This window comes from Leucopleurus acutus (assembly GCF_964270905.1).
Source record: "Leucopleurus acutus genome assembly, chromosome: 3".
In the NCBI taxonomy this organism is placed as follows: domain Eukaryota; kingdom Metazoa; phylum Chordata; class Mammalia; order Artiodactyla; family Delphinidae; genus Leucopleurus; species Leucopleurus acutus.
This window is the reverse complement of record NC_139145.1, coordinates 129,294,074-129,306,244: the sequence shown is the minus strand read 5'-3', so window position 1 is coordinate 129,306,244 and position 12,171 is coordinate 129,294,074. Positions and strand designations below refer to the sequence as shown.

Sequence of the window (12,171 nt, the reverse complement as noted above, 5' to 3'; positions counted from 1 at the left end):
AAGAAGGAAAGCAAAAATCATGAGAGCATATGTGCATGTTATTTGGGGGACACAAAAAATGGATAGGAAACTGGAATAGTTCACTCCAATAAAGTATTTTTACTGCATATTTTAAGTATATTCTTACTGGGTATAGAATTCTAGGTTAACAGTTTTGTCTCAGTACTTTAAAGATGCCACTCCTATGTCTTCTTGCCTGCATAGTTTCTGAGGATAAGTTTACTGTAATTCTCATCCTTGTTCCTCTGTATGTAATTTGTCTTCTTTCTCTACATTCAAGATGTTCTCTTTGTGTCTTGATTTCAGCCATTTGAATATGATATGCTTCTGTGAGTGTGAGTGTGTGTGTGTGTGTGTGTGTGTGTGTGTGTGTGTGTGTGTGTACTTTGCTATGTATCTTGCTTGGTGTACTCTGAGCTTTAGAGTCTGATGTGGTGTGTGTCATTTTGAAAAATTTTCAGTCATTATTTCTTCAAACATTTCTTCTACCTCAATTTCTCTTTCTTTTCCTTCTGTGATTTCAATTATGCACCTGCTACACCACTTATATTATAGCTCTTGGATGATCTGTTATGTTCTCTTTTTTCTACGTTTTCTTTCCTTTTTGTATTCCAGTTTGAGTAATTTCTATTGACTTATCTTCAAATTCACTGATTCTGTTCTTGGCTGTGTCAAGCCTACTAATAGGCCCAAAGACACTCTTCATCTTTTTTATTTCTAGCATTTCATTGGATTCTTTCTTATAGTTTCCGTCTCTCTGCTGAAATTATCTATTTGATCTTACATGTTGTCAATCTTTTCCATTAGAGACTTTAACATACTAATCATATTTAAATTCCTAGACTGATAATTTTAACATTTGTGCCACATCTGGGATGCTTCTGTATATTATTTTGTCCTTTTGAAGTATTTTCTCTTGTCTTTCTATTTGCCTAGTATTTTTTTACTGAAAATTGGATATCTTGTGTTGGACAGTGGATACTGAGGTGAATAAATTTTTATGCTTAAAGATGAGCAAAGTTTTCCTTCTGCTACGCCTTTTGCATGGGAATTTGAATTAATCTAGTCAGGAACGGGACTAGATTTGAGGGATTTTGTTCTTATAATTAACCTCAGTGCACCACAGGCATCAAATTTCTCTAATAACACCACGTGCATAGGTTATGGCAGCAGTCCCCAACCTTCCTGGCACCAGGAACCAGTTTCGTGGAGGACAATTTTTCTGCAGATGGGGGCGGGGGTGATGATTCAGGCAGTAATGCAATCGACGGTTCAAGCAGTAATGCGAGCGATGGGGAGCGGCAGAAGAAGCGTCACTAGCTCACCCACCATTCACCTCCTGCTGTGCGGCCTGGTTCCAAACAGGCTGTGGACCAACCTGGGGGTTGGGAAACCCTGGATTATGGAATGGCTTTCCAGTGGTTGTTTTCTTAATATCTGCTCCATCCTTAGTTTTGGGTCTCTCCTTTGTGCTGGGCCCCCAGAGAATCTGTCTCTGGAAGCTCTTGCAGCCTATTCCACTGTTATTTTCACTCAATGCTTGTTAGGATGTTGATGGGAGATCAGGGAAGAAGAGTGTTCCTTGATGTTCTGATTAAGCCTCAGTCTTAGGTAGGCACTGTGCTCCCGGGGCTCAGGGATGTGGTCATCACAAGTGCTTCTGCTTCTCCTCCAACTGTAGTGCTGGTCCTAGCCCACATTCTTACCTCCCACTCTGAAGACAGAGCTTTATTTTCCTGTTCCCTTCTTCACCAATGGATTTCCCCCAGTACCCTAAGTCAGAAATTCTTACTGCTCTTCCCTTTGCAGAGTAACTCTTTAATTCCACTGGGGAGATGGGTCTGGTTTCAATAGTGCCTGCTGTTCTCCCCAGTCTTCCCTGTGAGCACCTGGTGAGGTTTGTAGAGGAAAAGTCTGCTACAGGATTCCCCCACAACCCTGCATATGCAACAGCCAGTGTGTCCATACTCTCACGCTAGCCCACACTCAACCTTTAGCAATTCATTAAAAATTTTCTCTGACTCTCCTTACTGCTTTACATAGCATCTGATGTAAGCAAATGACGGCATCCTTTCTCTTCTTCTTGACAAGTGTCTGCCTATCTCCTTCCAGATTTGGGGTTGCTTGGTTGTCCTACAACCTCAATTCTCTGATGGATTTTTTTAAAGTCATGAATATGTAGTGTGTCTAGATTTTTACTTGATGGCAGGGTGGGACTGACACTCTTTGCAACATTCTACATCTCTGAGCTTAAACCAGAAGTTGGAGAGTTCACCCCAGAACCCCTCAATGTTCTGAAGTTAAGAAGTTATTCTTCTGGGAGTAATAGAAGTAATAGAGTTTAGTGACTGTTTGGATTCATTGATAATTCAGTCCCTTCGAATATTTTTAGTGGAATGGGGATGCTCTCTGCTGAGAACCGACCTTGCTTATGCAAACAATATGTCTAAAAAAACATAAAGACTTGATCAGAACTTTGAAAGATATTGTTATAAGACCATCTCATAATCTCCTCAGAAAAGACTGTGCCAACATTAGAAAACTCTATCAGAAAGTTTTTCACTTATATCTATTCTAAGCCACTTTTGTCAACATCTAACTCCATTTGTGGGGGCGGCGGGTGTTTTCGGTTTTCCCTTCTCACCTCAAAAGTTTTTCAGCAATGTTTTGGGAAGTCAGAACATACAAATGCTTTCTAAATAGATAACGCTACCCACTGGAGGAGATACTCCTCTCTGACTACTTTGCCAATTATTTCATTTATATTGGGTGAGGAAATACATCTTCTGAATTCCTGCATGAGCAATTCAACAACAACAGAAAAAGAATCTTTTATGTCTTTCTATGTGTACGTTCCGGGGATTTCTCATGGCTTCCTCAACGCCCTCGTTTATCTTCGAATATCCCTTCAGAGACTATTGCTTCTGAGCAATATCTAGGTCTCACTTGGTATGATTCATCTTATATTGAAATGCAACCCTGCTGGTAAATTAATGCTATGTAATGGCCTCTTCTAGAAAAACATAAGTTGGGCATTTAATATTTTAAAGTACAAAGCAGAAATGAAGACCTGTAAAACTTGTAGCTTGTTGTTTTAAATGAGTTTGTAGAAAAGACGATTTTTGTTGTAGCACTGTGGTATTATTGTTTGAGTAGTTGTAATACATTTGGTTTTTAATGCTCAGTGAGCCAGATTCTCTGAAGAGCTTAAATCTCAATCTGGAAGTGAATTGGTGGACTGTTAATTATCCAAACTTCTGGGGTATCGTTTGGTGTGCAGCTCCATGGGGTATGACTGCTGTAGTACAGTCTAATAGTTGGTGAGGGCTTAATAAATATTGTTGACTGAATTAAATTCAGGAAGCTGAGGGCTATAAACATGGCCAAATCACTAGCACAGAAGCATTATTGCCAACACTGAAGTCCAGGCTTCCATAATAGTAAGGAGTTTGCAGGGAGGACAGATACGACCATAAGCGAGTTATAAGCTAAATGTCTTCTTCCCAGTGCTTGTGCTAATACTGGATCTGTACCCCAAATTCCATGTGTGTGGTGTGTGACCAATCTAGGCAATAGAAGGAACTAGGAAGCAAGGTCAGAGGCTCTAACTACATAACCATTAACCATTCTTGGCCGTGGCATAAAGGCCTTTAATATACACAACTTAGGGAAACGTGTGAACTGTTAAGAATGACTTTTTCTAACAATAAAAGTGAAGTTTTATTTGGGGGTGTTTTTGTTTGTTTGTTTGTTTGTTTGTTTTTTTGCGGTACGCGGGCCTCTCACTGTTGTGGCCTCTCCCATTGTGGAGCACAAGCTCCAGACGCGCAGGCTCAGCGGCCATGGCTCACGGGCCCAGCTGCTCCGCGGCATGTGGGATCTTCCCAGGCCAGGGCACGAACCCGTGTCCCCTGTATTGGCAGGTGGACTCTTAACCACTGCACCACCAAGGAAGCCCTTTGGGGGTGTTTTTGCTTGGTTAGTTTGGCTTTTTGTTTATTTTTATTTTGCAATGTGCTTTCAATACTGTTTTCTCATTTTACCCTTGAAACAATCATAGTAGATATTGAGAGCACTTGATAATAATCTAATGATTTATGGTTTTCTCATCCTCCTTCCCCTACCAGGACATAGATACAAAGTGGCAAAACCTGGACTATAACTCAGGCCCTTAAGGACCATCCCTGGGCTGACTTTGAAAGCACTTACCTTGGGAAACTGTGTAAACACATTGATAAGTTTAACTGACATCATTTTTAACCTTCAAAATACTTGCTTATAGGTGGCCATTTTAATAATAAAAAATGATATCTAACTCTAACTTAAGAAAAAGAAAACTGGCTTTAATTAAAATTAAGTGGCCTTTATAAGTAAACAGTTTTTTTCTGGAGCAATATACTATTAATAGAAAGCATCACCAAATTAGTATGCTTTTCTTCTTAATTTCACTTTGTTACAGAGCAATACTATCTGTACGCGTCATTCCTTAATATTTATCATCAACTCAACAAAACGTCTCTCCATTTTTATGTATCTTTGATGTTTACATGGTGAAGTACAATATAGGCAATTATTTCTTGGATATAATCATTCAGAATTCAACTCCAACTCGAAAGTGTCCAAAAATGAAATAGCAAACACATCACAATATCAGGGGAAAAAAAAGTGGAGGTGTTTTTCAAAGGCAACAATGTAATGATTGACTATGGCCACTAAAATTGTCATGTGATTGATTTCAGAGCAAATGGTGGCTGGTCAGCCCCTACTCTTTCAGACCTTTCCTCCATACTCACATTCATTTATACTCGGCTATTCTTGCACTATTGTTGATTATCTGAGAAAAATTCTTTTTAACCACTTGAAAATAATCTATGTTTCTGAAACAATGAGTGTAATTGACAAGCATGGCACATTATTCACAGTTTAAAATATCCTGACAAAGGGGATACCCAGGATGCAAAGAACAAGTACACAGAGGTGTAAGAGGGATACGACTTCAGCATCCCTAGGAAGAATTAAAGATTAAGGTGGGACAGGCTTGGGCAGTCAGGGTGGGGTGGGGGGATGAAATAATAAATAGAATATCATAAAAGTTAGAAATTTAGTTGTCAAATATGCTCTATAAGAGTAGAGACCATATGTATCTTACTCCCCATTGGATACCCAGAACCTAGCAAGCACAGTTCCTAACACACAGTAGCCATTAAATAAATATTTTTTGAATTTTGTAAAGAAAGAGCACAAGCATGAAGGCAGGAGTAAATGACCAAAGGAATAAAACCTCTAAAACTACAAGTTCTCATTTCAGTTTACAGCTAACAAAGACACAAGCAAGAATATTATTTTAGTTTTGCTTTGTACTTTGCAAGTTTCAAAGCGTCTTTACCAATAGTATCTCCTCCGACCTTCTTTGGACTTAAAGAGAGACCAGCAGTGAAAAATCCAGTTTCTATATACTTAACTTCATCAGGATTCTAAGCTGCTACAATTCTTTCAGTCTCATCCTTAGGTGGTGATGAATATAGCAGAGAAAGGAGGCCAGTCTGGAAAGGGATCCATTATTTTTACTTGAACCGTATTTTTACTTGAACCCCCAGAATAATCAGTCTTACAGAGTAATTGTGAGGGACAATCACATGCAGATACCTCTGAAGTGCCCTAACAAAATGTATCATTTTTTCTAAATTTCTTTTCAGTCTCCCCTCTCCAAGTAGGCACCAATGGAATGAAATGGCATAAATTTCTCAGCCTGGGCCATTAAAAGAGCAGTTGCTTCTCAAAACTCAGCAATGTAAAAGTACAACTGGGAAACATTATTTTTTAAGAAAAAGATTCATTTGGTTTAGAAATTTTGGACATCTAAAGTCTTTTGTGAAAAGAGGAGATTCTAGGAAGCCTGCTGGGCATACTTCACCAGGTGGGCTCCTGGCTCCTGGTCTCAAAACTGGAAGCCCATTTAGATGGGCTTTAAATTCAGAATGCTAAATACTTCCCAGATACTCTGTGCCCTCCAAACAGCCCAGGATTTGCTTCCAGTTTTGAATAAATACTAAACAACAATTCTATCAAAAAAGAACAGGGAACATCAATTAACAGACATCTAGTGAATGACAATTTTATCCAAGTGTAGAGCATCCGAAAGAATCCTAAGTCAAATAGAGGGCAATTTCGTCAAGAAACCAACAAGTCCTATTGAGCAGAAGATACCGTAAATCTCTCCAAACTGGTAGGAAGAAAATGATACAAGGTACTAAGAAACTGAGAATTTAATGTAAAATACTACAAGATACATTAGAATTCAATACATAAGAGAGTTGATTAATGAAGAAAAATGAAAATTTATCCAGTTCATTCTCTAGATGGGAAGGTCTATAAAAATTCATGAGTTGAGAGAATACCAACAGAGATATTATAAGGAAAAGTACTTAAAAAATTTTTTTAAATAACCCCTGATTTAAAAATACACTATCAGTATAGACAATTTTATGTGTCTCTCCCCCTGTCTGTACCTTTACTTCTCATTCCTGGTTAGCATAAAAGCAGTGGCATTGATAGAGAGAACTGGGGTGGCTCAGAGATAATCAGGTCTGAAATTTACAAACTTCTAAAAAGTTAGCTCAACTGGTAAACCCACTGACAGGAGAAAGTACTTTGGAAACTTATGTTACTGGATTGGATGTTAAGAACAAACAGTATAAAATAAGCAAAATAGGAATAGTAAAGGGAGGAAATATATTTTAAGTAAAATTAAAATTAGCCCCTAAGGTCTATGAAGAGCTGATTGGAACCTCAAAAATCATCACTGAGTTCCCCTAACATAAAATCTAGAAAATAGGAAATGAAGAGAAACATGTTAACTGGATAGTTTTCAGTGTTATCCAGTTGGGAGAATATGTGGACTCCAGAACATCAGCCACCAGTATCACAGTCACTTACTAATACCATCCCTTAAAATTATCAGATTCACTGTTATGGACTGAATACTTGTGTCCTCCAAAATTCACATGTTGAAATCCTAACCCCCAATGTAATTATATAGGAGGTGGGGCCTTTGTGAGGTAATCAGGGTTAGATGAGCTCATGAGGTGGGCTCCTTATGATGGAATTAGTGCCCTTATAAGAAGAGACACCAGAGAGCTTGCTCTCTCTCATCTACCACATGAGGACACAGTGAGAAGGCCAGTAAGAGAGCTCTTACCAGCAACCAAATCAGCCAGCACTTTGATCTTGGACTTCAGCCTCCAGAATTGTGAGAAAATAAAATTCTCTTATTTAAGCCACCTAGTCTGCAGTATTTTGTTACGGCAGCCTGAGCTGATAATATACTCTTTTTGCCCCAATGCTTTGATTTTATATTTACCTGGGAACTGATTTTCAATTCAGTTTTATGAACGGTACAACATGACCTAGAATCAAAGAAACTCATAACTGATAGAAAACAGAACTCTCACCTAGTTTAACCACCCATCTTATGCCTGAATCTTTAACATGATATAGATATTGACTAAATGGTCTTGGAAGCTAGACTTGAACCCCTTTAGTGAGCAGAACTTGCTTCATTTCCAGGCATTTCTGGGCCAGATACTATCACTCTGCTCTGTAGCTACAAAAAAGCACTGCAAACCTCAAAATAGAGAGAATTTATCAAGCAACTTATTATGTGATAGGTGTTTTCACCTTCATTATGATATCTTTTCTATCTTACAGATAAAGACACTAAGGTTCAAAAAAATTAAGTAATTTACTAACAATCAGATCTTTAAACACCAGTGGATCTGGGGATTGACTCCACATCTCTGAACTCAACAACTATTCTATTTTCACTGCACCAGTGATCTCTAAATGATACTGATTTTGAAAACAGATGACAGTAAAAGGTAAATATAAATAGAATTCCTAATATTTTCTTTTTAAAGCCACATTGGAGATTGCTGTACTTTATCACATCAGCTCCCTTATACCAGGCAGACAATAAAAAGCTAGATCAGTGAAAGTATATCCATATTGAAAAATGCCAGAACCTAATGTTGGGAGATCATGATTATTATTCTGAATACAAAGACTAGTAAATCTATTATTTTAAAAATTATTTTCAACAGAAGTACAAGCTTCAAGAGTTAAATTTTTAACCTTGGAAGAGTCATACTATGTTAATATTTCACTGGAGAAATGCCAAGGAAAGCTTGAGTCACAGATGTGATGATAGGGTCACTGTAAATGGCTCCTTTCCCTTTGGAACCAATGGATTGAAAAGAGTCAATAGAGTTAACTCAGGTCACTAAAGGGCTGGGGTAGAGTCGTGACCACTGCAGCAAATTAAACTGTTTAATTAAAAACAGACTTGTTGCTACAAGTGCTTTCATAAAACTTTCTAACAGCCTCAGAAAGGATATTCTATGCTAACTATTCTGTCTCTGTCCTAAATTGCTATGCTATGCAGGTAGCAGGGAAAAAAAAATTCTAGATGTTTACAACTAAATGCTGCTCTAGATTAAATGGCTTCATGAAAACATATCTGAGGCAGAAGGCAAGTTTTAAATAGAGAAATCAGTTGATCTGTTATGATTCAGAACAGTAAATAAAAATAAAGCATCCCTTGTACATGGGATTTTCCAGCTATGAAACTTATAGGAGAGTAATAACTCACCAAACCTCATTTTACCAATCATTATTTTGAGATAAAACGGTTTTACACTAAAATTTTAAATTTTGTAATTGTTGTGCAAATGTCACTTGTTCAGTCCCATTGAAGCAAAAGTCAGAACAGCAAGAATTGCCCCCAGATTACATAGATGGCAAAGACACTTCCTGAGATTAACACAGAGAGAAATCTGTTTGAGCTCTGCCCTTTTGGACAGAGAACCAACACCCGGAAAAAAATATAGTCTTAAGCACCCCAAGAGGTATGAAACGCAACAGCTGTCATGTTAGAACTTTAATTATACCTGCAAAAATAAAATGCCAGTCCAATAAGAGGTGGCTTGAAAACTTTAAAAAGAGGTAAGGCCTTCATACCACAGAACTTACGGGAGAACCTTCTGCTTGCGGTAGCCAGTGGGGCCATGCCTCACTTTGGTACTGTCCATATGCCCAGTTCCTCCCTTTTGTACCCACTGCAACCACAAATTATCCTCCAAAACCAGCAAAATGTTGCTTTAAGTAAAAAGTGGTTTGTTTATATTCTTATAGTTAACATTTTTCATGGATCCCTTCCAAATAAAGGAAGAATTCAGAGCATTTGTCATTAAAAGGGGCCCTGCACCAGGTCTTGAATGAGAGGAGAAAAATATGAACACTGCTTTAAATGTTCAAGAACAAATAAGGTGACTGTCTAAAGACGGTCTTTTTTTTCCCTCCTCTTTCATGTTCCTTAAGTTTTCACAATGACAGAGGCAAGATACATAGAGACACACAGGGAGGAACAGAGCCCATTTTAACACTTAGAACATTCTGTTTGGATTTTTAAATGTCATAATGCCAAAGAAAAACATTCTCAGATTCTAAATCAAATTAATTCTTTCAACCTTCCTCATCAAAAACAGGAAACATCTACTTCTAAGTGCACAATTTTGGTCTCTGTTATGGCAAAGACTTAAGGGGCAGGGGTGACATTCTTAAACCAGTGCAAAATAAAATTTTAAAACTCTGGGCTTCCCTGGTGGTGCAGTGGTTGAGAGTCCGCCTGCCGACGCAGGGGACACGGGTTCGTGCCCCGGTCTGGGAAGATCCCACATGCCGCAGGGCGGCTGGGCCCGTGAGCCATAGCCGCTGAGCCTGCGCGTCCAGAGCCTGTGCCCCGCAATGGGAGAGGCCACAACAGTGAGAGGCCCGCGTACCACACACAAAAAAAAACCCTCTAAAGTGACAAATTCTCACTAGGCAAAAAGTCTGGCTCTTTTCTCGGATAAACAGTAATCTGCTTAGAGTCATTTAATTAAGTGGAAGCACTTTCTTTACGCTAGTGGATTTTCAAGAAGCTAAGAAGCAGTGAAATGAGAGCTCTACTGTTTACATTTGGACAAGTGTATGTAACTCAGATTCTCTTAATCTGGGAAGCATGAGCCTTTCCACCAAGAGGAAAATTTTTGCATAAAGCAAATATAAATAGGAAATCTAGCATCATGAAGTACTCGGAGGTCCTTAAAGTCACAGCTCAGTTAATCACTTGCCTTTAGAATATTTTCCTCCAAGAACAGGGAAATGTTTAATAATATATTTTTAATTATTCAAAATATTCTCCCTTTCACCTTTATACATATTTTTCACATCACATGTTTCTGAAATTTAATAAAAGAAGGAAGTATTATATGTATGGTTTGCTTTCAAATTTAACTTATAATAAGAAAAGCTCAGTAACAGAAAGATGTGTTTGCAGTTTGGTAATTTGTATGCAGGTCACCTCCCATTACAATGAGCAGCTCTACGATAACAGAAGGAATTCCAGGCTCCATGCCATGGCCCTTGATTTTACACAATAATCCATACAACTAAACACCAACAAGTAAAAAAAAGGAATTTGGACATTCTCTCAGAATTTGTTGAATTTCCTTGGTTGGTTATTAAACAGGGTCAGTACTCAGTCCAAGAACTGGCATACTTCTGGGTACATCCCCATTTTTTTAAAAACCCTACTGGGTACTATACTTCCCTCCCCATTACTCCTGCATTGCTCACCCTTAAAAGCTTGACGGTAATTAATTCTATAGAAAGAATTAAAAATGGCCTTGGGCCATCACCATAGAATCACTGGTTTTAACACAAAGCGTTCCCGTACTAGAGAAATGTGTTTGCATTTGTGGTTTCTCTCATGCCTTCAAATGAATGTTCCTACGTCATAACTACATCTGTTTAGATGCCGTTTTTCCCCTTGGGTAAATGAACAAAGGGACATGTTCTTAGAGCTTGCCTGATGGAAATTAACAGTCTACTTTCATCCCTGCCTTGTGTAGCTTTCTTTGAGTTGCTCTATTTGCTTATGCTCTCTTTCATAAGCTAATAGAAATCTAGGAATTATCACCACTTTGGCACCTTAAGAACACTGAGTGGAAATAAGACTTAATCTCCATCAGGGCCTTGAGGACTTTCACTAAAAAAAAAAAAAAAAAAACAATTTAAAGGAGGAGATTAGAGGATTAAAGACACATGCCATGGTAGAAAGCTCATGGAAGTGATGACCCACCGATTAAGTATTCACACTATTCATCATGTACATGAACTTGCAGAATGTGATTGATTGAAGTACCTAGATGTAAGTTCAATTTATCCTTTTGAACTTGCCCAGAAAGTTTGATATTCAAGACATAAATTTCCCCAGTTTCAACTTTTTATATTTTCTGCATGCATCCAAAAATCAGGGTTTCCAATATCATACCAGTAGGCACATACAAATGAATGGTAAGGCATATAAACTGGCTGAAAGAGAATTCCCATCAAATGTCAACCGGGCCACAGAGACAAACAAGTCTTCACTTGTTAATAAGCTGCTACAGTCAGAGAACTGAAAGTTAACCAAGGGTTTCTCACAAGTCTCATCATGAAAGCACAGTATTAAAATCCAAAAGAAAACAGTAAAAAGTTGTGGGTACACAGTTTTAGAAAATAAATGAAAACAAAAAGTACTTACACTTTTGCTCCGAGAAAGCAAATCACAGGTATTTCTTTTCATGGTGGTGCTTTAAGTAATTCAAACAGGCAATAGTTGTTTTCAACGTCACTGCTCTCACTGCAACAATTATCCACTCAAAAGCCAATTGGCATTCTGAAGAGAAAGGCAAGGAAATGTTTAATCAAGTATATGATTAACACATGCTCTGAAATGCTGTCTTAGAGTAGGACAGTAATTCTTCAATTATTCATCAAAACAGGTTAAAATGGTGCTGTGTTTAAAGCAGTAAAAGTATACACGAGCAACATTTCCAAAACAGTTTTTGTTAAATGTAAGTTAGAGAAATCAGGCACCATCTGTTTCTCATTAAACATTCAAATATACATTTCTAGTGGATAAAAAAAAAAAAAGGTATGGTAGCCACGACCTAAACTTACACGTATGAAATGAAAATGCATACTGACTTGTGTATGTGCTGATCTGGCTGGTACAGCTATGGACCCCTCAATTTTCCACTAAGGCAGGGGTCCCCAACCCCCAGGCCGTGGTACCATTCCACGGCCTGC

At 38.2% G+C, this 12,171-nt stretch overlaps 1 protein-coding gene across 1 annotated transcript in view; it reads right to left on the bottom strand.

The window, feature by feature from the left end:
- The window catches only part of PDE4D (phosphodiesterase 4D), a 1,125,373-nt gene extending 1,113,661 nt beyond the window's left edge, over nt 1-11,712 (bottom strand). Inside the window, exon 1 of the mRNA XM_082837394.1 lies at nt 11,624-11,712. Coding sequence (XP_082693520.1) covers nt 11,624-11,665 — 42 coding nt within the window. The 5' untranslated portion in view covers nt 11,666-11,712. The remainder of the gene's footprint in view (nt 1-11,623) is intronic.
- Nucleotides 11,713-12,171: the final 459 nt, after the last annotated feature.